The sequence below is a fragment of the Myotis lucifugus genome, unplaced genomic scaffold (assembly GCF_000147115.1).
Source record: "Myotis lucifugus unplaced genomic scaffold, Myoluc2.0 scaffold_298, whole genome shotgun sequence".
In the NCBI taxonomy this organism is placed as follows: Eukaryota; Metazoa; Chordata; class Mammalia; order Chiroptera; family Vespertilionidae; genus Myotis; species Myotis lucifugus.
In genome coordinates this window covers 991,634-1,017,007 of record NW_005871346.1, presented here as the reverse complement: position 1 = coordinate 1,017,007, position 25,374 = coordinate 991,634, and the positions used below count along the sequence as shown (strand labels likewise).

The 25,374-nt window shown below is 41.4% G+C and overlaps 1 protein-coding gene across 2 annotated transcripts; it reads left to right on the top strand.

The window, feature by feature from the left end:
• Positions 1-1,713: 1,713 nt before the first annotated feature.
• GLUD1 (glutamate dehydrogenase 1) lies at positions 1,714-24,526 on the top strand. Of its 2 annotated transcripts, XM_023763717.1 has the most exons (12): positions 1,715-1,814; positions 2,766-2,821; positions 3,554-3,617; positions 7,437-7,531; positions 12,645-12,824; positions 13,918-14,055; positions 14,472-14,609; positions 15,171-15,251; positions 16,095-16,218; positions 17,009-17,100; positions 22,464-22,526; positions 23,391-24,526. In XM_023763717.1, exons 1-12 carry the CDS (start codon positions 1,790-1,792, stop codon positions 23,508-23,510), a joined length of 1,176 nt encoding a protein of 391 aa, XP_023619485.1. In that variant the 5' UTR covers positions 1,715-1,789; the 3' UTR covers positions 23,511-24,526. The 2 variants fall into 2 exon arrangements, with proteins under 2 accessions (XP_023619486.1, XP_023619485.1); XM_023763718.1 differs by lacking the exon at positions 16,095-16,218 and having other exon boundaries at positions 1,714-1,814; positions 22,463-22,526.
• Positions 24,527-25,374: the final 848 nt, after the last annotated feature.

Here is a 25,374-nt window from a genome sequence, read left to right as displayed (position 1 = left end):
GAAATATTCATATATTATTCAACATGTGTTTGAGTGTCTAATACATGCCATTTCCTGTATGAAACATCAGGAATTAAAGCAGTAAATAAAGCAGTCTTCATGGGCAAGCCAGGAGGTCAACAAGTAGATAACAAAGTCAGTGGTAAAACATAAAGTAAGATAGAAGGGGCTAGAAAGTGGGGGTGTGGAAGAGGTGCTATTTTAAGTAGATGGTCAGGGAGGGCTTCTTGGAATGAAAAGTTTGTAACAGGGACCTGAGAAATGGAGAAGGAAGCAAGGCTTTGCAGACATTGGCTATTTGCTAAAAAATAATAATACACCTGTTATTTCTCAGTCTTAGCATCTTAATAACAAGTTTATTCCACAGATGTTCTGAGAACCCATTCTATGTAAGATTCTAAGAGGTCACCTCTCTAAATGTAATCATTTTATTTTTCTAATAAACTACAGACACATGTTCAGCTTCAGAATTTGCTGTTTATGATCACATACACAATAGATAAAATTATCTTAAAACATAATTTATGTATAAATAGATGTTTTCTGAGACATAAGAAACTAGCTTTTAAAAATGACAAGGGAAGTTTCCTTAAACTGCCAGTTCATTAGATATTAGATATATCTATCTGGAATTCTTTTTCTCCAGAATTCTTTGAGATGTCCTTGGGTCCCCCATTTCCTGTGCCTCTCAGTGGAAGTTGTACCCAGCTTCATCCAGATACCCTTGATGATGCACAAACACACACAGTGTCAGGGAGCCCCAACCAGTGCGCAAACACTCAGGCCTTCTTCCTTGGGGTTAAGAAGCAATGGACTATGGAGTGCACAACATGGCTTAACCCTACACAACTTAGAAGGGTGATTGATCAAGACTCCTAAAACCTAAGTAGTGGGCATACCTAACTTCTGTGTCCCCTCTACCAAACACCTATGCTTCTAAATACAGGGGCATTAAGACTTAAAGTTGCCTATCTGGTTGGCCACCCACCCATCCTTGCAGAAAGAGTGAAAAGAATTGCTTGTCCCCAGGAAGGAGAAATGGCTTTCTCAGCTTTCTCATTTCTTGGTTAAGAGAGGCTGGCAGTGGGTGAGGAGAGGAAGGTTCTCTGAATATACCCATTTGGAGCTAAAACCTCTATTTAGCCTCCTGATATCGAAGTTGGATCTGTCGTACTTGTTGACTATCCATTTGCCCATATCTTTATGTCGTCAGAAAGCAAATTCCTTGAACTCCCCACTACCAAATCACCCAAACCAAAAAGTAAAATAAAATAAAACTTTGAGTTAGTTGCATTCCTAAAAGTGTAAAAATCATTTATTTGAAGGTAATTTCTTTCTTGTGAAATCATAGTTACTATAACTTCTTACTGGATTGTCAGTCACTGAAGGACAGGTTCTTATTCCTCTCTAAATCCCCAGGAACTCTATTTGATGCTCTTAGCTACTCCTGCCAGAGAGCAAAAGGGGCTTCAACACCAGTCTTTTTCTTTTTATCAGAATGCTTACACCCCACGTCAGTGCTCGTCCTGGAGTGGTTTCTGGGTGTCGACTTCGCAGCTTTCTCTCTGGCCTTTCATATTGACTTTTCATCGTTAGCTTCTTGGAAATAACCAGGGTGTAAAATGTAAAAAGGGGGGACATTTTCTATGTGTAGCATTATTTTTTAACCTGTTAGGATGTTCTAAATGTATTCCTTTCTTTCTCACTCCCCTCCCTTTTTTTAAACACTACAGGTATTCGTTACAGCACTGATGTGAGTGTAGATGAAGTGAAAGCTTTGGCTTCTCTGATGACATATAAGTGCGCAGTGGTTGGTAAGTGATCTCTTTTGTTGTTACCTAATGAGAGCTCTTTAGGGAAATATGTTTATTTACGAGGTTACTTTTAAGCTGTTGGAGAAATATATTTTATCAGAACTGATTTTTTTTGTTTCACAGTTTAAGGCTTACATCATTTTTTAATTAGTCTTAATTAAGATTTAGTCTTTTTTATATATATTTTTATTGACTTTTTACAGAGAGGAAGGGAGAGGGATAGAGAGTTAGAAACATCAATGAGAGAGAAACATCAATCAGCTGCCTCCTGCACACCCCCTACTGGAGATGTACCCACAACCAAGGTACATGCCCTTGACCGGAATCAAACCTGGGACCTTTCAGTCAGCAGGCCGACGCTCTATCCACTGAGCCAAACCGGTTAGGGCAAGATTTAGTCTTTTTTAATGTTTTTAAAATTGATTTTAGAGGGAAAGAGAGAGAGAAAGATAAACGTTGATCAGTTGCCTCCCATACACACCACAACCTGGGCATGTGCCCTGTCCGGAATCAAACTGGCAACCTTTTAGTACATGGGGCGACATTCAACCAATAGAGCCACACCGGCCAGGGCTAGATTTAACCTGTTTTCAAATGGGGAACTTTTTATACCATCTAATTGGATTTTCTTTAAGTATAGACCTTTGTTTAAGGCCCTTTCCATATAATCTGGTGCATAACAGCAGAAGGAAAATAAGTATGCTATTTGCTTTCAGAAATAGTCAAGCACACTGATGAAGTATGCATTGTAACTTGCCTGGGTTTATAATTTCTGTTCATTAGAATTTTAAAGTGCAACATTTTAGAAGAGGTCAATATGGGTTTATTGCTTGAATTTTCTGAAATTAAAGCTTAAATCATGCACATCTTTGTAATGTTGCATAGTGCTTTCTTCCTTTTTAAGTTTGTTATCCTTTCTTTGGAATAACAACTTTCAGCCTTCTATTTCAGATGTGCCATTTGGGGGTGCCAAAGCTGGTGTTAAGATCAACCCCAAGAACTATTCCGTAAGTATCACCATGACATCTGTGCATGTGGTGCATTGGCAAAGGACTTGAAATTACTAGGTGTCTATGCTCCCCTCCCCCAATACCAGTGAGGTTAATGGTCTCTGTTCCTTTTAAAAGGAATGGAAAAGCAAGTAAATAACTCGTTGAGTGTTTGCCATATAAAAGGTCATCTGCTTAATGTCAGTTTTCATACTTGGTTAAAAGGTAATTAATACCTTCATATTCTTAGGCACTTATATTTATATTTATAAATTACTATGATCTGAGATTTGTGTATCAGGATCTCAAGATTCTAGTGACAAATATCTTACCTAATCTGATAAAAATCTTACTGTTTATGCTCAGTTCCAAGATAATTAAGCTAGTTGTTGTTATGCTTTTCATAGTACCAAATTAACATCTGTACACAATCATAATAAATATGTGATTTTATTCTTTTAAAAATTTTCCCTTTAAATGAAAATAGACCATAGGGAGTGCTCATATGATTTTATATTCATAAAGAGAACAGGAACTAGGATTTGAGCCCTACTTCTGTTGTTTGTATAACCTAATTTTTGATCTCTCATTTCTTTATCTTTAAAATGCCTGCTTTATGAGTTGTTCTGAAAAAAAACAAGAAGCTATATGAAAATGTTCTATAAATAGAAAATATGATGCAACTAGCTTTTCTACAGGTGGCTTTCCTATCAAAGTCTTTTTTGTTGTTTTTTGTTTTTCTCTTTACAGGATAATGAGTTGGAAAAGATCACAAGGAGGTTCACCATGGAATTGGCAAAGAAGGGCTTTATTGGTATGTGTTGCCATGGAGGTTTCCACATAGAATGGGGCCATCTCAAAAGTAATTGTCTTAATTTGAACCGGTGCATGGATAGGGCTCCCTTTTTACTTTGAGAGAGAGATGGGTTCTGTGAGGAATATGGTGAGATACCCAGGCCTCTTTATGACACGTCTCTCGTAGGAAATTCCAGTTCCCAGTGTGCAGTTTGGACACCAGGAGAAGCTACTCCACCTCTTCTCCTTGGACACAGTGAAGGGTTCTGGTCCTCTAACAGCATTTTACAGTCTATTGTAACTTTCAGAAACACTGGGGCCATATTTTTAGGAACTAAATAATACCTGTATTATAAAGATTTTCACATCTGTAAAAGGCAGTTTTACAGTAGTAACCCTGATAGCAGTGAAAAATCTGGTGCCTTTTGAAATTGGAGGCTTAAGCATGCCTGTGCCTTCAAAGCAGTGGGCCAGGCCGAGACGGGAGGCTCACACTGGTGGCTCCCTGCTGCCAATGGCTGATTTTGAGGGCTCCTGACATTCTTGTTGTTTGTTCCTGGGAGCTTTTGCCAGACTAAATTTCTGAAGGTACTGATCCTCATTTGGTTGATGTTTTAGATCAGTGATGGCGAACCTTTTGAGCTCGGCGTGTCAGCATTTTGAAAAACCCTAACTTAACTCTGGTGCCATGTCACATATATAAATTTTTTGATATTTGAAACCATAGTAAAACAAAGATTTATATTTTTGATATTTATTTTATATATTTAAATGCCATTTAACAAAGAAAAATCAACCAAAAAAATGAGTTCGCGTGTCATAGGTTCGCCATCACTGTTTTAGATCATACTAATAATTACCTGTGTCATATGTTCTTTTTGAGAAATAGGAATATTCTTTTCTGTGATATATGAATATTCAGTCTTTAATTAGCAAGCACTGAGTCTATATATTTCTTTTCTTGTTCTAGAAATGTTTTCATTTGTTTTAATAAAATAAACCAAATTACTTACTAGAATGTTTGCCTTTTCAACATAGTCAAACTAAAGAAGACTAACAGGAAAGATCTACTTTTTCTCTATTCCTGTCCCTGTGGTTTTCTCCCCAATATTCCCCCCTCTGTTCATAAATTCCTATGAACTTAAGATATCCCTATTGTGAAATTGGCCCTATTTTTTAGGGGGGAGGGGGAAGAAGGGTATGACTTAAATAAACTAATAAAAATAAGTGTAGATCATACTAGAACTTGACTAGATTTGACCTATCGTGAATGTATTTCAAAGGCATTTGGATTCTTGGCATGCCTCCTCTTCTTGAACACCACTGTGGGCTTACACGAGTTAGTGAGCTGACTGCCTCCTGCACAGGAGTGCCTACTCATCCTGAGATTTGTGAATTGAAGTCATGTTCAGCCAATTGATAGTATTCAGAATTTTTTGTGTCATTTCCTCTTCTCTGAAATCTCAGAAGTATTTAATAGTCTTGAGTTATATTATACTTTATTAAGTTGTAGTTATTGCCCATTATCCAGAGTGTATTCAACTTAATTTTCTCTATATTGACAAGTATCTTATAGTTCCAAAGTTTAAAAAGTGATTCCTTGAAACACTGAAAGCTTAAGTACTAGCAATTTGACTTCTTTTGTGCAAAAGCCTCATTCCTTATTAACCCACAGTGCAACTAACCCGAACCTCTGGGCTAGCAAGCTTCGTAGCATAAGATGGAAGCAGGATTTCTCTCTCTCCCTCCAGGGCACAGAACTAGTCCTGGGAAAACCTGTGGAATTTAAGTTATTTCTCTTCTTTTCTGACTTCCCTCTCCACAGTTTCAGGTTGCAATTTTAACCCGAGTCTGAGTCCTGGCCCTCTCACATTGGATGAGCTTTACAATTTCTGCAAAAAAAATTCAGCTGGGATGTTGCGAGGGATAGCATTGAATCTGAAAACAGTGGAGTGTTGCTATCAAAACCATATCAAGTCTTCCAGTCCATGAACACTGAATATTCCACTTGTTTAGGTCTTTGATTTCTTTCAGTGATATTTTATAGTTTTCAGAGTACAAGTCTTAAACTATCTTTTGAAAGTTTATTCATAAGTTTTTTATTCTTTTTGATATTCTAAGGAATATTAGTCTGCGGGATTCTTGTGAGGTCTTTTATTATTGTTGTTAATCCTCACCCAAAGATATTTTTAGAGAGAGTGGAAGGGAGGAGGAGAAACAGAGAAACACCAATCAGTATAAGAGACACATAGATTGGTTGTCGGAGCACTTGCCCCGACCAGGGCTGGGGATCAAGTGTACATCTGAGGTATGTGTCCTTGACCAGAATCGAACCCAGGACCCTTCAGTCCATAGGCCGGCGCTCTATCCACTGAGCCAAACCGACTAGGGCTCTTGTGAAGTCTTTGATATCAGGATAGTAGAGGCCAATAGAATAAGTCAAGAAGTATTCTTTCCTCTTCTATATTTTTTTAATTTGTGAAATAGGGTGTTAATTGTATGAATTTAGATATCCTCTTTATAAACTGTTAAGTTTACAATCTTTTACTTTGTAAAAAAAAATACCCATGCAGTAACCTAATGTTCCCATTAGTGCCCTTTTATCAGAGGATGAGGCTAGAATATAGTGTTACTCCTTCCAGCATGAGAGTCGTGTGGGGTGAGGGTAGGTTTGGACATTTAGATTTCATGAGATTTATAAGATGCCTTAAAAAAGCTACCAGGGCATAGAGTTCCAGATTGAGTTGGGGAGGAGGGCAGAGTGAGAGAAGTAAACCGTGGTCATTTCAAAGTTGTCTTATACCAGTTTTTTATCCATTGCATCCTAACTTGTACAAAACAGTGCAGTGTCTAGGACCTTGGCCCCTGAAATGTAGAACCTTAAAATGTACCTTATATTGCTGGTTTAAAAGTAAATATTATAGAAAGAACTTGAATACAATTCTTAGAATGATCTTTATTTTGGAGAGACTTAATAGTTTAACCATTTTTTAAAAATATGTTTTTAATTGATTTCAGAGAGGAAGGGAGAGGTAGAGAGAGAAACATCAACGATGAGAGAGAGTCATTGATCGCCTGCCTCCTGCATCCCCCACTCTGGGGATCAAGCCCACAACCAGGGCTTGTGCTCTGACCGGGAATTGAACTGTGACTTCTTGGTTCATAGGTTGACGCTCAACCACTGAGCCATGCCAGCCGGGCAACACATTTTTATCTGAATTTCACTGTGTATAGTCATTGATACCTATTGCTGCTTTTGAGCTAACTTGTTATTTTTGTTTACTGTGATCTGAGGAATTGAAAGCCAAGGCCTAAAACTTTATGTACACCGAGTAAGCTTTGAATAGGTCAGAGCAGCATTCCATCATGTGTAAAAGTAATGTGGGCTTAACATAACTGCTTTAGCAATGTCCTTTTTCCTCCTTTTATTAGCGGAGGAGATCTTACACCTGAGTAAGGTATGGTACCGTGCTCTCTCACACACAAGTACTCTCTGCCCACAGCAGCCCTCTTCATCAGAGCCGATGGCGTTGTTATCTGGCTGCAGTGTAAGGAACTGAGATCCCAAGACGGGACTGATTGCCAATGCCGGCACGTACAGAAGCCTATTGAGTGGCTTATACTGCACCTAAATGCCAGTGGAAGGAATTTCCATGTAACATTGTGTGTGTATAAATTTGGTAGTGAAACGTTTAGTAAATATCACCATGACTTCATTTCCTAAGTGAAATCTGAAGTTCCCTAGCCACAGTAGCTTTGTTAGAGAATTACAAAGGCCTTTGTGTTTGATATGAGTTTATCTTCAAGACTGGTGCGATGCTTTTCCCTGTGCCCCCAGGTCCGGGCATTGACGTGCCTGCCCCAGACATGAGTACGGGTGAGCGAGAGATGTCCTGGATTGCGGACACCTATGCTAGCACCATCGGGCACTATGTGAGTACCCACCCAGAGGCCCCAGGGCTTCATTTGCTGTCTACAAGAAGGAACAAGTTGTGTTATATGTGAAAACGGAGAATTCACCGGGCTTTTCTCCTCCCCTTTAATCATACCTTGATTTGCATGTGATTTTACTTTGGTCTCTAGTCTTAAATCATAAATGTAGGGAACGTGGGTTGAGCTTTTTGCCTTATATGCCTCCCTATCCTGGATGCCGGGATGGTGCCCTCTGAGAGGGATCACCTACTGGGTGACTCACCTTCCTATTGAGGCAAATTGAGGCATAAGCAAATAAGGTGTGGAGATAGTGGGTGCAAGGATAGAGAGCTGTGGTTCCTGAAACAAGGCTTCCTGGGAGTGGTATTTGGGTTAGAAGTTGTAAATGGGTGGAACTTGGACAGCGGGAGATTTGGGGAGTTGGAGTAGAGCTCAGATGGTCTGAGGAGAAGGCATATTTATAAAGGTTGTAAGAGAGAGAAAAGGTACATGGACTAGGACAAAACTATGAAACCTTAGGGTTTTGTTCTCCCTGCTGGTCAGATGGGAGCCTTTGATGCTGACTGTTCCCTGGGGGAGGGCTGCAGGCAGTGTCAGGCTGCACTAGCAAAGGGAGAACCTCCTGCACAGGGGCTGGGGGCAGCATTGGCACCTGGCAGACATCAGTTTGGCAAGACTGGGTAGGACGCGTGGAATCAAGGAAAAAGACCATGTCGAGTCGGAGAGAACCAGAAGGACTTGAGCAGAAGTGATGCCACTGATACAGAACCCGAGAAGAAAACTAACTTTCTGTCCTTGAAAGGTATTAAACCCTGAAAAACAAACATTTAAGGAAAAGACATTCACTTAAAATATGTGGAGCACCTACTACCTGCAAGGCTACGTGTAACAAGGTGCTCAGTACAATTGTGGTGAATGCTACAAGTTCCGATGCTGTGGAAAGAACAGTGGGAGCCTGGCCACGTCTAGGAGATCAGCTTAGAGAGGCCTTCTTTAAGGATGAGTAGGCGTCAACTAAGTAAGGGAGGGCGAGGGTAGAAGCGGAAGGACGGGCCTGGGTGACAGTTCTCACGTGCAGGAGGTGGCCTTGGAGGAGACCATGGTGGCCAGAGTAGAGAGCGAGATTGTAGGGCCTGAGAGAGGTCCCCAGAGCAGAGTCAGACCAGATTATTTGGTCTCTGTCCTGCATGCAGAGGGAACTAATGCAGCACTAATTGGAGTGAGTGTGTGACACAGCTCGGTGTGCCTTTGAAGCTTCACTCTGTGTGTGGTAGCGAATGGGATTGTTGGGGGGCAGGAGCCTGTAACGAGCCCAGAAAGACAGTGATGTTAGCCCGTCCTAGCATTGGAGTCACTGAAGGGAAGAAAGCACTCAGTTATAAAGAATGAGTTGTGGGTGTTGGGGAGGGGGGGTTTCTGAAGAGAAACCAGTTCAGCAACTGGCTTGTCCTGGAGCCAGTGCAGGGGCAGGGGCAGTAGAGAGGGGGAGTGGGGCGTGAAGAGTAGTTTCCACACTTGAAGAAAAACGGAAGACAATTAGAAAGATGGCTGTTGTCCCACGAGAAAGATGTTTGTTGTTCGCAGAGATCAGTCTGGATCCCTGGGTGCAATCTGTAGGGGGACATGGGCATGCAGCCTAGATTCTAGATTGGCTCCTTCGCACACCAGCTCTGACCTGTGGCAGTGCCTCCGCTTCCTCCTCTGTCACATGGCAATAATAATACTTCTTCCTTCAAGAGACAGCCATGAGAATGAAATGAATAACCATATACTGCCCTTAGCACAAAGGAGTGTTTATATTTATAAATACTGTACCAGGTCAGTTACATAAATCCCCTGAAATAAAACAGCAGTATGAGACATTTATATGACAAAGAATTTGGTTTGACTGTCATTCCCAAATAGGATCTTTTTTTATAAGTGAATTTATTCAATAACAAATTTACAACATAAATGAAATGGATGAATTCCTAAAAAAATTTTTTTAAAGTGACACAAGATGAAATAGAAAATTTGAAGAGCCACAAAGCTAATAAAAAGTAGAGGTTATGCCCTACCTGGTTCAGCTCAGTAGATAGAGCATCAGCCTGTGGACTGAAGGTTCCCAGGTTCGATTCCAGTCAAGGGCACATGCCCGGGTTGCAGGCTCGATCCCCAGTAGAGAGCATGCCGGAAACAGCCCATCAATGATTCTCTCTTATTGATGTTTCTAGCTCTCTCTCTCCATCTCCCTTTCTGAAATCAATAAAAATATTTTTTAAAGTAGAGTTTATTATTTATAAAAAGCATAAATAACATCTTTTCATAAGGAAAACACAAGGCATGGGTGATTTTACGGGCAAATTCAACCAAGAATTTTAGAAGTGCCAGTCTTACATGTCACCTTGTGTGTTCAGTGAGCTCTGGGTATGATCTCTTGTTCTTTTTTTTTATATATATATATTTTATTGATTTTTTTTACAGAGAGGAAGGGAGAGAGATAGAGAGTTAGAAACATCGATGAGAGAGAAACATCGATCAGCTGCCTCCTGCACATCTCCTACTGGGGATGTGCCCGCAACCCAGGTACATGCCCTTGACCGGAATCGAACCTGGGACCTTTCAGTCCGCAAGCTGACGCTCTATCCACTGAGCCAAACCGGTTTCGGCTCTCTTGTTCTTATATATATTTTTAATTGATTTCAGAGAGGAAGGGAGAGAGAGAGAAACGTCGATCGGCTGCCTCCTGCACACCCCCTACTGGGGATCGAGCCCGCAACCCAGGCATGTACCCTGACCAGGAATCGAACCGTGACCTGGTTCATAGGTCTACACTCAGCCAGGCCTCTTGTTCTTTTTAAGCAAGACGCTAGATTGAAGAGTGCAGAGTAGTGGACAAGGATATTGGTTATTCATAGCTCATTCCCCGTGGTGACAGCAAAAGGATGTTTGTGAGGCATTGCCAACTGAAATCTGAGGCTGTACTAATAAAGATTTTTCCTTAAAATGATCGGAAATTCAAAATCAGGACAATAAGGAAGCATAGTTTTGTTATTTCCAGCCGTGAACCTAAACCACACGGCTCCTGTTGTCTAGCCCCACCTGGAAGAGCCAGTGTTCTCCCTGGGCTTCCAGGGCAATTAGGTTTGCTGGGGGCCAGGACTGGCACCATGCCTGTCGGTGCTGGCATTCGCATTTCCACTGTTTAAAGCACTTGGCACTAGGCTTGCAGTTCTTCAGTTCTAAGTGTTCATTATCCATGGGAGAGACTGTGGGAAAACTAGTTCTGTAAATCACTTTACTAGACTGCTGTTTTTTCTTCATTAATTTTGTTCTTTCTGTTGGCATTTATACGAGTAATACAGTTCTCAGTCCTCCCTGTAAAAATGTTTAAACAATACAGAAAAACACCAAATCACTTTTTAACTCATCAAGCTAGGATATCTATTGGGTGGTAGGGGTAAGTTGTGAAGTAAGGCACTTTATCTTGTTTCACATGGGTAGCAAATTGCCTTAAGCTTATTAAATAATTTGTACCTTAGTCATCATGTAAAATACTTTCTTCATTTTTATTGATTTTCTCTGTATAACTGTACTGCCCAGTTTCTTGTCTCACTAATCCAATTTGTCTATTCTTCCTTGAAGTAGAATTTCTAGGTTAGTAGGTTTTCTTATTTTGGTAACTATTCCATGTTGCCCCGAATTATTTTGTTCTCAGTAATACAGAACTGAGAACTGTATTACTTGTATAAATGCCATTTTTTTCCTTGAGTACTTTTGCTGGCCCACTTCTTTTATATATATATATATTGATTGATTGATTGATTTCAGAGAGGAAGGGAGAGGGAAAGATGGAAACATCAATGATGAGAAAAAATCATCCATCGGCTGCCTCCTCCACACCCCCTACTGGGGATCGAGCTGCAACCCGGGCATGTGTCCTTGACCAGAATCGAACCCGGGACCTTTCAGTCCGCAGGCCGACACTCTATCCACTGAGCCAAACCAGCTAGGGCCCACTTCTTTTTAGGCAAACTTGAGTTTATTTGTTTTTAAGTGCTTTTTTAAAAGTAGTATTTTATTGAATTTGTAGATTAGTTTGACAGAATATCTTTACAACATTGAGCCTTCCCATTGAAGAGCACCATAATGCCTCTTCCTTCGAAGCTCTGTTTTGGTGATGTACTCAAGTTTTAATGGTAGATTTTAAGACACTTAAGGCTTGAATGTATCCTAAGTAGGATATAAGTATTTGTTGAAAGAATAATACTTTGTTATATTTTCATTAATTTCAGGGAGGAAGGGAGAAAGAGAAACATCAATTATGATAATCATTGATTGGCTGCCTCCACTGGTGGTTGAGCTCTAACCCAGCATGTGCCCTGACCAGGAATCGAAGTGTGACCTCCCCTAAGCCACGCTGGCCCTGGCCGGCCAGGAATAATACTTTAAAAAAAATTTTTTTGTTGTTGATTTCAAAGAGTGAGACACATTGATTGGTTGCCTCCTGCACACACCCTGACCAGGCCAGGAATGGAGCCTGCAACCTAGGTACATGCCCTGACCGGAATCGAACCTGGGACCCTTCAGTCTGCAGGCTGACGCTCTATCCACTGAGCCAAACCGGCTAGGGCAAGAATCATACTTTTAAGCTATTAAAAATACTATCTGGCCCTGGCCAGTGTAGCTCAGTTGGGTGTCATCCCATGCACCAAAAGGTTGCCAGTTCGATTCCCAGTCAGGGCATATGGCTGGGTTGTGGGCTTGATCAATGTTTCACTCTTGCATCAATATTTCTCTCTCTCTCTCTCTCTCTCTCTCTCTCTCTCTCTCTCTGAAAAAATCAATAAAAAATCTTTTTTTTTTTAAAGAAAATACTACCTATTTTTGTGACATTATATTTGTACTTTAGGAATCTAGTTAAGTTAAATTCCTAACGCCCTGTTCCTCCCATTGGAAATATTAGTCTGGGAACAGAAATCTGAAAGAATGAGTCGTGTGCCTCTTGATGACACTCCTAAAGAGCGTATTTTAGTTGCATGAGAATGTGTTTGGCTCTATCCTTGACTCCATTGGTTCATCGTAGGAAATTCTCCTGAGGTGTCATCTCTGAAGCGCTGGCTTTCTCTTGCAGGATATTAATGCCCATGCCTGTGTCACTGGCAAGCCCATCAGTCAAGGTGGGATCCACGGACGGATCTCTGCTACTGGCCGAGGAGTTTTCCATGGAATCGAAAACTTCATCAATGAAGCCTCTTACATGAGCATTTTAGGAATGACACCAGGGTTTGGAGATAAAACATTTGTTGTTCAGGTAAAAGTTTTTGTTTCTTAAAGAATAACTTATAAGTTGTTTTTAGATTTGCAGTTTTTAAAATTTGATTATTTTTAATCTCTTAAGTTTTAGAATGGTTGTTTTCAGAATACTACACCCTTTATTGTGTGAGCTTTGGTATGATTATGTGACTAGAAGCAATTTAAGTATCTCTAGGATACATATGAAGCTATCACCAACTTCATTTTGTTTTTTAATATGTTTTTATTGATTGGCTGCCTCCTGCATGCCCCACACTGGGGATCGCGCCTGAAACCCGGGCATGTGCCCTGACCAGGAATCAAATTGTGACCTCCTGGTTCACAAGTTGACACTCAACCACTGAGCCACACCAGCGGGGCATCACCAACTTCTTTTGATCAGTATTTAAAAAATGAAACTGTATCCACAAGGGGAAATCACTTAAACTATTAGGGGTACACAGAAAGAATTTGTTTGGTATTTGATTATTTTACTTAAAGGAATTAAGTTGAATGTTACTTTAAAATAGAAGTCATATTCCTCCCAATTAGTGACTTACCATTTTAGTACCAAAGGACATCTGGTCATGAGGGACCTGGGTGGTATGGTTGGCACCACTATCATTTCTTTATAACTCACCAAGGCTGCACTGACTAAACCAGGGGTGGGCAAACTTTTTGATTCGAGGGCCACAGTGGGTTCTTAAACTGGACCGGAGGGCCGGAACAAAAGCATGGATGGAGTGTTTGTGTGAACTAATATAAATTCAAAGTAAACATCATTACATAAAAGGGTATGGTCTTTTTTTTTAATTTTAGTTTTATTCATTTCAAACGGGCCGGATCCGGCCCGCGGGCCGTAGTTTGCCCACGGCTGGACTAAACTCCTTCAGGTCTCATTATCACAGACAACAAAGGGTTGGGTTCCTCATTGCTAAACATAGAAATTTATTGTTGAAGGGAAGCCATTTAGCCCATTGTTTCTTTTGGCAAAAGGATTTTGAGAATTTCTTTTAGCAGAATGTCAAGTTGCATTGGACAGAGTATAACTTACCATCTGTCTGTAGTAGGAAGTTGTTTTTTTGTGTGTCATACGTAATTGTTCTTTACAGGGATTTGGTAATGTGGGCCTGCACTCTATGAGATATTTGCATCGCTTTGGTGCTAAATGCGTTGGTGTTGGTGAATCTGATGGGAGTATATGGAATCCAGATGGCATTGACCCAAAGGAACTGGAAGACTTCAAATTGGTATGTTAAAGCTAATTTCTGAGCAGTTGAACTATCCTGAATATTGTCAAGTTTTGCAGTAGCTTTATTTAAATCTATTTCCATTGCTTGCTTTTTTAAAATGTAACTTTATTTTTTTTAAAATATATTTTATTAATTTTTTACAGAGAGGAAGGGAGAGTGATAGAGAGAAACATCGATCAGCTGCCTCCTGCACATCCCCCGCTGGGGATGTGCCCGCAACCAAGGTACATGCCCTTGACTGGAATCGAACCTGGGACCCTTCAGTCTGCAGGCCGACGCTCTATCCACTGAGCCAAACCGGTTAGGGCTAAAATGTAACTTTAAAGATAACTTTGTCTTCATATAATTTGGCACTAAATGTAAGCATTTAAACTCTGGTGCAGCTATTAATTCTGATATTCAATCAATTACAGCAACATGGATCAATCCTGGGTTTCCCCAAGGCAAAGGTTTATGATGGGAGCATCTTAGAGGCCGACTGTGACATACTGATCCCTGCTGCCAGTGAGAAGCAGCTGACCAAGTCCAATGCACCCAGAATCAAAGCCAAGGTAAAAGCAGAATAGAGACTGTCCGACCTTCCTAATGGGATGCTATTGAAGGTCGAGGAAGTGCGCATCTTGGGTATCCTCTTTTTTGTTTGTTTGTTTGCAGCTTTATTGGGATATATAATACACATACCAGACAGTTCACCCAAGTGTAGAATTTAATGGCTTTTAGTATATTCAGAGTTGTGCAACCATCACCGTGGATTTCCTTTTAAACCAAATTTCCAAAAAGTAGTTATGGAAATCAAAAGGTGAAAAAATAGTTTTATATACTTTAGAGCAAAGTGACTTTATTGACTTTAGAGAGAGGAAGGGAGAGAAACATCAACGTGAGAGAAAAACATTGATTACTTGCCTCCTGCACACGCCCCAACCGGGAACCCACAACCTTTTGATGTACGGCTCCAATCAGCTGAGCCACACCGGCCAGGATGACTTTTATTAACTTGATTAAACTGGAATTACTCCTTCCTACAACCTCCTACCCATACGTGCACATCTCTTGGCGCTCAGTGAGGGGATTTGGTGGTGGCGGCGGCATTCCTATGTGTCCCTGACTTACAGATCATCGCTGAAGGTGCCAATGGGCCAACAACTCCAGAAGCGGATAAGATTTTCCTGGAGCGGAACATCATGGTTATTCCAGTAAGTCATCTGTTTGCCAGTTTTTAGATATGCTTGGAATCATAATTGTTTTTGTAAGGAATTGTGGGAGGGAGGATCATTAGTTTCCCAAGCTGTTAGTGAATTCATCTTTAGTTTGTGTTTAAGAAAATAAAATAGAAGCATGATTGTTAGTATAGTAAGCCTGTCAATTTTCGCCTGAGCATTTTCTTCTAGCTTCAAGTTCTTTCTTGAGTATGTATTTAGCCTTCTTTAGAACCTGGTTATATAAATGTGTATTGTGCTAGACTATTCTAACTTAAAATTAAAGATTGCTTTTACCACCCTTACCATATGCATTTCAAATGTCCCTGCAGCTTTGCTCAGAAAGCTAATGTGAGGAACATGTTTTCAGTGGATAAGCGTGGGGTCAACACCAACAGGTTATTGACAATTGGAAGTTAGTGTGGATTTAGGGATCATTTTAAAGAACCCCTTTGCTGAAAGCACTTAAAAATTCAATTTCACAGAACTAGACTGCCTTCGGTGGTAGAGGGAATGCTGCTCTTCTGGGGATATTCCCCAGACAGTCCAGCCCACGGGAGTGGGCAGCAGTTTTGTCAGGAAACTGTTTCGGTGGAGAAGAGACTCTAACCATAGCTGATTAAATGCTTGATTAGTAAAATAAAAAAATCAACTCAGATGGATTGGAAAGGGGGGTTGTTAAATTTAAGTGTGAAGTTCTAAGATATCTAAGATGTATTTGGAAAGGTTGACACTTAATCTGCTTTGATACTAAAATTGAGCTCTTAGTTTATTGTAAGATTTTATCTAAAACCATCATCTTATATCTTTGGCATCTTCCTGACGAATTTTTGTATGTAGGATCTCTACCTGAATGCCGGGGGAGTTACAGTGTCTTACTTTGAGTGGCTGAAGAACCTAAATCATGTCAGCTATGGCCGTTTGACCTTCAAATATGAAAGGGATTCTAACTACCACTTGCTCAGTAAGTTCTGATGATCTTGTTCTCCAAAAATAATCTTTTGGGCCAGCTAGAAGGCTGGACAAAGCTTAAAGTTAAGACCAGTTTCCTTTTTATAATTCTAAAGAACATAAATTAATTTCAGTATAGAAAACTATATTATTTTGCTTATGAGTCTTAGACCAAAAATATACAATTTCTTTATCAATATATTAGCTTCCTTATTTATATCCAAATGTTTGTTTTATAATGTAATATTCCAAGAACATAATCTACAAGTTAGTAATAATAAAGAGCATCAGTTTAAACTGGGGGCTCCTGTTGGTGTGCATCCCGTTTCTGCCTCTGGTTGCTCCGAGTAAAGGCCTGTGTAGTGGTGAGAATGTTTTAGTCTTCTGATGGAGAAGACTGTTTTTCTTGGACAAGAGTAGGCTCCAGGGCTAACAGTAGGATTTTCATGAGGCTGAAATAAGACCAAGACCTCCAACTGAGTGCCTTTACTCAGCCTGCTCAGAATCGGGGTGAAGTGACCCATCTATTTCCGTTTCTTTCCCTCAGCATTTTCTTTTCTTAAAGAGCCAAGGAAAAACCCTGGTAATGGGTGTTATGGAAACAGAGCAGTGACCTAATTTCACTTTACATAGGAATTTGGCCAAGCGCTTTATCCTTTTAAATGATTAACCCTTTCATGTCATTAATGTTGAAGGTTTCTAAAACTCTTGGTTTTGGGATTGTGAATATAGTTGGGGACAGCTGTTGCTACTGCTTGACTTTTTCTGATGGCATGGTCTTCTCTTCTCTTGGCTTTTCATAGTGTCGGTTCAGGAGAGTTTGGAAAGGAAATTTGGGAAGCATGGTGGAACTATTCCTGTTGTGCCCACATCAGAGTTCCAAGACAGGATATCGGTGAGTGCTTGGGACAGTCCCATTTTCCACACACTGCATGCTCTGTAGACTCGGGTCAGGTGTCTACATGAAAGTCATCGTAGGACTTGGAAGAATCCCAATTCAAAATAAGTAACTAGTGGCTCTTCTGCTTGTGGCACCTTGACAATGCTGACGGCTCCACAGTGATTCTAATGTAATGGCAAAGCATTACTGCGAATTTAACTCGGTTAAGCTTCAGAGAAATGGAAATGAAAATAAAAATTAGAACTATGAAAAATTAGAATTGCTATATGGGTAAGAGTGAAAACAGGTTAGAAAGGGTGTTCTACAGTAATTAGCAATTGACAAGGGTATATTAGTAGTACGCACACATCACAAAGAGAACTTCCTCACCAGGAAAGTGCGGAGGCATGGAAAGCAAGTCAGAGGAAATAGACCGAGACAAAATGTGCAACCTCACTGTTGGAGTACAAATTAAAATAAGGTCTCTTTAATCTATGAAACGAGCATAAACAATGGATCTTCTACTCACCATGTCTGCGGTGAAGCGGTTGTGCCTTTATTCTGATAACAATGCAGATTGGTGCAGCTCTTTGAAAAATTGAGGAGTTGTTAGTGTTCCTGCCCTTTGTCATAATAATGTCCGCTCTGGGGACTTATCCTAAGAAAATCATTCCAAAGGAGTGGAATGGCTCCATGCATGAGGATATCATCGGAACTGTGTTCTCAGTCAGTTTTAAAGTTACTTTGATTTAAACGGCATATAGATGAATGGCTCAGTTATAATATATCTTCTTATGAAATGAAATATTCAGTCATGGAAATATCAGCGATTTTCAACCTTCTCCATCTCATGGCACACATAAACTAATTACTAAAATTCTGTGGCACACCAAAAAATACATTTTTTTTTGCTGATTTGACCCCCCCACCCTCCGTCCCCCCCAAAAAGTATAATTTTGATTAATTCACATGGGACGGCTATTGTTGTGTTGGCTGTTGTCATTTTTTTTATTTGACAGTCTAAGGGGAAAGAGGTCGGTGCCCCTCTGGTACTGCATGTTTTAAACATTCTTGTGGCACATCGGGTGAAGATCGCTGAACTATATTGAAACATGGGGAAAAGTTAAGGGTTTTGTTTTGAAGATGCTTTTGCCACTCTGGGTACTAACTGTTCCCCTAAATGAATCTTCCCCTTTCCCAGAGGCATGTCTGATAGTTCTGGTCCCTCTGTCAGAAATGCCATACTCTCTTCTTTCTTAGGTATCACCACATCTCTGCAGCCTTTCCTGAAAGTGCCCTCTGCGTGCCAGAGCTGTGGGCATCCTGCTCTTCAGTGGGTTTCTTGCTCCTCCCAGCACCTGCCTGGCACATATCAGTCACTCATTGAAACCTCCAGAGGGAGCACAAAAAGAGGACAGCCAGCTAGTTAGGCAATAAGTAGGGCAACAGCTATGATGACTTTCTTTTTATCCTTTGAAAATAATTGTTGCCCAATCTATTGGTCTCCCAATTTTCAAATGCTTGCAGTTCTTCTCATTTTAGACTTGAGTGCTATGTCTCACCTCCTACCTGTTGTAGGAATCCTATATAATAAAAGCCTAATATGCTAAGTGTCCCGTCAACTGGTCGGCTGTTTAACCAATCAAAGCGTAATATGCTAATGATATGCTAAGGCTGCTCAGCCACTCGCTATAATGTGCACTGACCACCAGGGGGCAGACAGTCAACTGGTCAACCAGTCGCTATGATGTGCACTAACCACCAGGGGAGAGACGCACTGACCGGTAGGTTAGCTTGCTGCTGGGGTCTGGCCGATCAGGACTGAGTGAGACAGGCTTAACACGCCCTGGAGCCCTCCCGTGGTCCCTCCCCAGCTGGCCAACCTCCCGCATCCCTCCCCAGCCCTGATAGTGCACCGGTGTGGTCCCTCAGCCTGGCCTGTGCCCTCTTGCAATCCGGGACCCCTCGGGGCATGTTGGAAGGCCAGTTTCAGCCCGATCCTATAGACCAGGCCAAGGGACACCACTAGTGCACGAATTCGTGCACCGGGCCTCTACTCTTGTAAAGAAGTGTCAGTTGAAAAACCAGTTCTTTTCCAGCTCCTTCCCTAGCCACGTTCTGGGCCTTCCAAGACCTACCATCTTTTCACTGTCCCTCATCACCCCTAATGTCCTCAGCATTCTCCGTATCTAACTTAAATTCCATGCTCCATCATCACAGTGACTCCCTGTTCTAGTTTTGCTTCATTGATCCCCCTGTTAACACCTGAGCCCTGATAACATCCAGATCTTTGCCCCCTGTGGCTGGAGGCCCTGCAGACTACTCAGATCCTAACCACTAGCATCATAGATTCTTAGAGCCACCCCTATTCCATTTATTTTCTAATTCTCCTAAATATCCTATTTTCTCCCCTCTCTCTCCTGCACTCCAGCTCATGGCCTGGTATATGCTCACAGAGAACATTGAAGCAGACAGAACTTTCCCATGTACCCAGCTCCTGGCGTCTGTACCCTGCCTTGTGTCAGCTCTCTTGTTACAGAGCAACCCTGTACTTCCATCTAACCCCAAGTCCTGCTATGTGCATTGGGGGCCCGTTTTCAACTTATCAAATGCGTAACTCAAGCAAATCCTTCCCTCTGTTCTGTATCACCAATCCTCCCTCTATGCAGTCATTTCTATTGGTGTTCTAAATGCTGTCCTAAAAATATATAAATCTTACCGTGCCAGTGTGGCTCAGTGGTTGAGCGTCGATCTATGAACCAGGAGGTTGCGGTTCAATTCCCAGTCAGGGCACATGCCCGGGTTGTGGGCTCAATCCCCAGTGCAGGGCATGCAGGAGGCAGCCAATCAATGACTCTCTTTCATCATTGATGTTTCTATCTCTCTCTTCCTCTTCCTTCCTCTCTGAAATCAATAAAAGTATAATTTTTTAAATATATCTTTATTGATTTCAGAGAAGAGGGGAGAAGGAAAGAGAGATAGAAACATCAATGATGAGAGAGAATCATTGATTGGCTGCCTCCTGTATGTCCCCTACTGGGGATCAAGCCCGCAACCTAGGCATGTGCCCTTTACCAGAATCGAACCTGGGACCCTTCAGTCGGCAGGCTGACGCTCTATGCACTGAGCCAAACCAGCTAGGGCAAAGTATAGTTTTTTAAAAAATTATATATATACTAGGGGCCCAGTGCATGAATTCATGCACCTTGAAAGGAACTGTGGGCCGTGAGGCTGCAGTGGGCACAGGGGCAGGTCTCAGCCCATCCTCCGCCCTCCCACCCAGCCCCTCCCACCGTGGCCCATGGTCCTGTCTGCTGGCAGCCCCGCTCCTGCCACTGCAGCTCCCATGCACTGATGGTGCCAGCCCACTCGCATCCACTGACGGCGCAGTGATTGGGACTGGCACCAGCAGCAGGTGCAAGCGGGGCCGGCGCTATCAGCGGATGTGAGTGGCGGCTGCTGCCCCAGTTGCCACTCAGGAGCAGGGGGAGGTGGAGAAGCCCTCAGGGATGATCAGGGCCAGCAGTAGTTGCAAGCGCCAGGTGGGACCACGGCGCACGGGGGCAAAGAATTTTCAATAACCACCAGAGGCTTGCCCCGATGTCTGACTGGTGCCCCACCTTGGTCTGGTGCCCCTGCTCACCTGCTCCATCATCCTGCCTCAGCCAGCGCCCACCATGTTCCGCGCTCTGCCCCCTGCTGCCAACATCCACCATGTTTTGCGCGTGCCCCCTGGTGGTCAGCACACGTCATAGCAACCAGTTGTTCGGTTGTTCAGTCTATTTGCATATTAGGGTTTTACATATAGAAGGTGTGTGTGTGTGTGTGTGTGTGTGTGTGTGTGAATCTTAATCCCACTTATTCTTCCAGGTCTTGCCATTTTTATTTCCCTTATGGCAAACCTCCTTAAGAGTTGTATATACTCTGTGTCCAGTTCTTCTATACTCAAACCTACGTCACTCCACCAAAACTGTCTTGTCAAGGTAGCCAGTGGCACCTACACTGCCAAATCCAGTGTCACTTCTCAGTCCTCGTCTTCCTTCACCTATCTGCAGCTGTTGTCACAGTGTTCCCTTCCCCTGAAATGTTTTCTTCTCTCACCTTCCAGATAGCACAGTCACCTGGTTTTCTCCTTCACTATCATTCCATCTCATTGCCTTTTGCTTATTCTTATCAGCTCTCCACTCACTTAACGTTGGAGGGGCTTGATCCTTGAACCAGATCTCTTTCAGAATTCAATTTTTATGATCTCACTCAGCCTCAGGGTTTTAAGTCCAAGTATCTATTCCCACCAGAATATACTAGTAAGCTCTATGAGAAGAGAGAATTGTCATTATTGTGTGTTCTGCTGTGACCTACAATGCCTAGAAGAGTGCCTTGCACATAGTAGGTACTCAGTAAATGTTTTGACGGTTGAGTGATTGAGTCAAAGAAACTGCAGTGTTCCACCTGTTGAGCAAGATCATCTTCTTATCTTGGTAGAAGTAAATAAAGCTTAATTCTTAATTGATACAAATGTTATAAAAATATACCTTCTTAATTGTATAGTGTTAATTGGGTGAAGTTTGGCATAGATAACTTGTATTGGTGACCCACTTTATACATTTTTATCTGGCCTCTCAGGATGTTTTTGATAGCTATATATATCATATTAGGAACAATGGTGAGAGTTAATTGTCATAACATTTTAGAAAGTGTTCCAGAACACAAATTAAATAGAGGAATCTCTTGAAACAAATAGACTATAAGTGATAAGAGATAATTGGTATAGGAAAGAGATGAGCTGGCTTGGTGGTCAAAGATCCTGGGTTATATCCCAGCTCTAAAACTAGCTACTGGCAAACCTGGCCAACTTCTCTGGTTGACAGTTTCCTCATCAGTAGAATTGAGGGGTTCATTAGAGCTGCTAACACTCATCCAGCTTTACAAGTGGTGATACTGCTAACTGTAGAGCTCAGGACTCTACCCCGAGCTGCTCCTGGAAGTGCAGGTGCTTTTCTGTGCCCTGTGTGTCCCTGGTGGGCTGGGGACTGAACGTTCATGCACTGGAGGTGGCCGGGGGAGCCTGCTCCTCGGGTGCTGTGTCATCTCAGGGGCCGGTGCTGATCTCACCACTTGCCTTCCTGGTTCATTGTTTTCTGTGTTCATTGTTTTACTGTGTAAGATCTTACTTCATGAGTATTTGTTTACTGTCAAATACAGTGAAAAGTAACTTATGGTTAAAATGCAACTACCTAATTAGGTATGAAGATATTATACAAAAATTAGGTATATCTTTAATGCTGCTGGCTGTGTGTTGACTTAAGAACCTTCGTGCTCAGGGAGGCGAAGCATGTGCTGGGATGGTTTTATTCACTTCATGTTCTTTTTCCTAACAGGGGGCGTCTGAGAAAGACATCGTGCACTCTGGCTTAGCCTACACCATGGAGCGCTCAGCCAGGGTACGTGCACACGCTGCTATTTCTATGGTGACTCAAAGGGCAGCCCAATGTGGTCTCAGCCCCAGACTGTGCATGAGCATGTGATCCTCATTTGTGTGTGGCAAAGCACATGCTTTTTCGGCCTTGAATGATAGCCAGTGTTTTCAGGGTCTTCAATATGTTTATCAGGCTTATGGAAATAAGTAGTCATGCCAAGTAGGAGGAAGTGAGGTTTGGCTAAATATCAAGTAGTCAGCAAAAGTGGATTGGAGCTCAGTGCACGTTCCATTATCCTATAGCAAGTGACCTCACTATAGAATTTTATATAAATAAAAGGTTTTTTGACCACTTGATTCTTATTTCAAGATCTTAAACACAGTTTAAGTCCAGTTTTCCTAATTTCTTGAGCAGATGCTACCTGCTTGGATTTAAGTTGGAATAGCACAACAGGTATTACATACTGTGAATTTACCCTTTTAAAGTATATAATTTTGCAGCCTTAAATATACTCAGAGAGCTACGTAGCCATCACCACTAACTACAGGTCACTTTCCTCACCCCATTCTTAGTTCTTGCATATTATCACAGAGTATGTCAAATGAATTCATTCCTGATAACACGATGTCTGAAGAACACAGACAGCTCACACCTAAAATTCTCAAGAGCAACTTCTTACTGCTGCCTAGTCAGTGGTTTATTTAATTCCAGAGAATTAGTCCTTCCTGACTAGAGGTTATTCTCCTGCCTGAGTAGTTTTTTTTTGGCTGCCCAAGTCCTACACTGAAATGGGGACAGGCAACTTGTGCCAGGCCCTTATGTGCCTGTGTGTTCATGGCCTGGATGCTGTGTCGAGTGGTCTTCACTATTTTTTCTACTTTGTTTTAGCAAATCATGCGCACAGCCATGAAATATAACCTGGGATTGGACCTGAGAACAGCTGCCTACGTCAATGCCATTGAGAAAGTCTTCAAGGTGTACAATGAAGCCGGTTTGACCTTCACATAGATGGATTGCCGCTGACTCCTTTACTACCCTCTTCACCTCTTCATCGTAGACCTATCACAAGTTTACATGTAACCACACATCTTTCTCTCATTGCTTATTAGACCGTGGACAACATTCTCATAGGTTGATTCAAATGAGACCCTTAAGAAAAGAGAAATTAAGGTTAGGGAATCATGTGCAAAACTAAAAGTAGATGCCAGAGAGCCATTTGGGTGTATCAGCAAAAGAGCTCAATTCTATAGATTACAAACAAAAATAAATGCTGTTTCTCTTTATGCATTTTATTCTTTTAGAATAAAACAAGTACATGCTGCTGTAATAAAATTGCCTTTAATCACTTACTAAGCCTAATCTTGACTAAGCAGTGAATGCCTATAAACATAATGAATGAAAAAGCTAGTATTTTTATAACATAACACAGTATCATTTATAGCTTATCAATAGTATGTTGTCCAACAAAACAAAAAGCCCAATGGAGAGCTAGTTATCTTCTTTCCTATCATTGCATAGCAAATGATGGCACCTATTTCTGTTGTGTGAGACTGTCAGAATTTATTAACCACATTGATGACATATAGTCCAAAGAATGTAGTAACCTCCTCATGTTAATTAATTGCTCTTCTCTTTTCAAAGTCTATTGTGTTGCCTGATTGAACAATAATTCAAATAGAGTGTCCCAGAAAAAAAACCACTTGGGCTCCCTCTTTGGAGTCTGGCTGGCAGCTCTGAGCATTGCCAATAATAGCCCAACTCACCCTGACTTTGTATCCCCTTCCAGGGGCCTCCCCTTCGGCACAGCTTCAACAGCGGCCTGGAGACAGCCTGGGGTTGGCGGTTGTGTTTTGCCAGGGCCTTTTGAATAGTAGGGTCCCAATGAAGTGCTAGATATTATTTATGTAAGAATGAGCTTTTTCTTTTTTTAACAATAATATCCTTTCAGAAATTTCTAACTACTTTGTAACTGCATGACTTAACCTGGTGATAAAAGCAGTTATTAAAAGTCTACCTTTTCCAAAGCTTATGTTTCTTTTCTGTTTTTATATTTTAATAGTGTCTCTTAGTAGGTGATGAAAATACAATTGGGTTTCTGGAGTTTTTGAAACAACCACCTAAATAACATTACTATTGCTATGTTGTGAGTGACCAAATTTCATTCTTAAATTCTTTTGTTTCATTATATTGAATAGGAAATGGCTCTCAAGTTGATACACTGAAGTAATCTCTTTAGTGCCTGTTTTTAATGAAGGAAGGTTTCATTGCTTAGGGTTTGTTCTTAATTATTTAATCACAGAATGTATAAGTTTAAGGCAATACTAACCATAATTAGCAAAAATGGATTCTAGACCTGCTTCCACCAATGACTTAGCTGCCATATCTGGACTCTGCTTCATCCTGAGTAGGCCCCATGGACCAGGAGCCCTTCCCAAGTGCTATTTGCCAGCCCCCCAGGCAGAGCACTAGATGTGCTGGAGAATGTGCTGAAAACAAGTGTCAGAAGAGAACAGCACTGGTGGACAGTAAGTTCAGGTCATGTGATGATCAGGTCTTAGTCTTGGCCTTTGGCTAACTTACTGTGAGTAGGCATAACTTTTTTAAAGATTTAATAAGCATTGATGTGTGTTATTGATATTAATGTTAGAAAAGGTGTAATGTCTATGCTAGCTATAGAAAGGCAACGTAGCATGAGTATCAACTTTGGTTCCTGGATCTTTGAGTTAGAAAATTCTGGTCAATTTAAGTTGCCTCATGAACCCCTGCACTAGAATATAGTTTACCCTGATGGATAAAGTTAGGGGAGGTTTTTTGTTGTTTTTTTAAGCAATGTTTCTGGCAACTTAATTACTAGGATTGGTGATTTACTTTT

What these genes read in the sequence shown, in the direction of transcription:
- GLUD1 (XM_023763717.1), top strand. Translation starts at nt 1,790, where the DNA reads ATGACATATAAGTGCGCAGTGGTTG. An exon ending in CACCCAGAATCAAAGCCAAG is followed by an intron (nt 14,610 to 15,170) that starts GTAAAAGCAGAA and finishes CCTGACTTACAG; the next exon opens with ATCATCGCTGAAGGTGCCAA. An exon ending in GGAACATCATGGTTATTCCA is followed by an intron (nt 15,252 to 16,094) that starts GTAAGTCATCTG and finishes TTTTGTATGTAG; the next exon opens with GATCTCTACCTGAATGCCGG.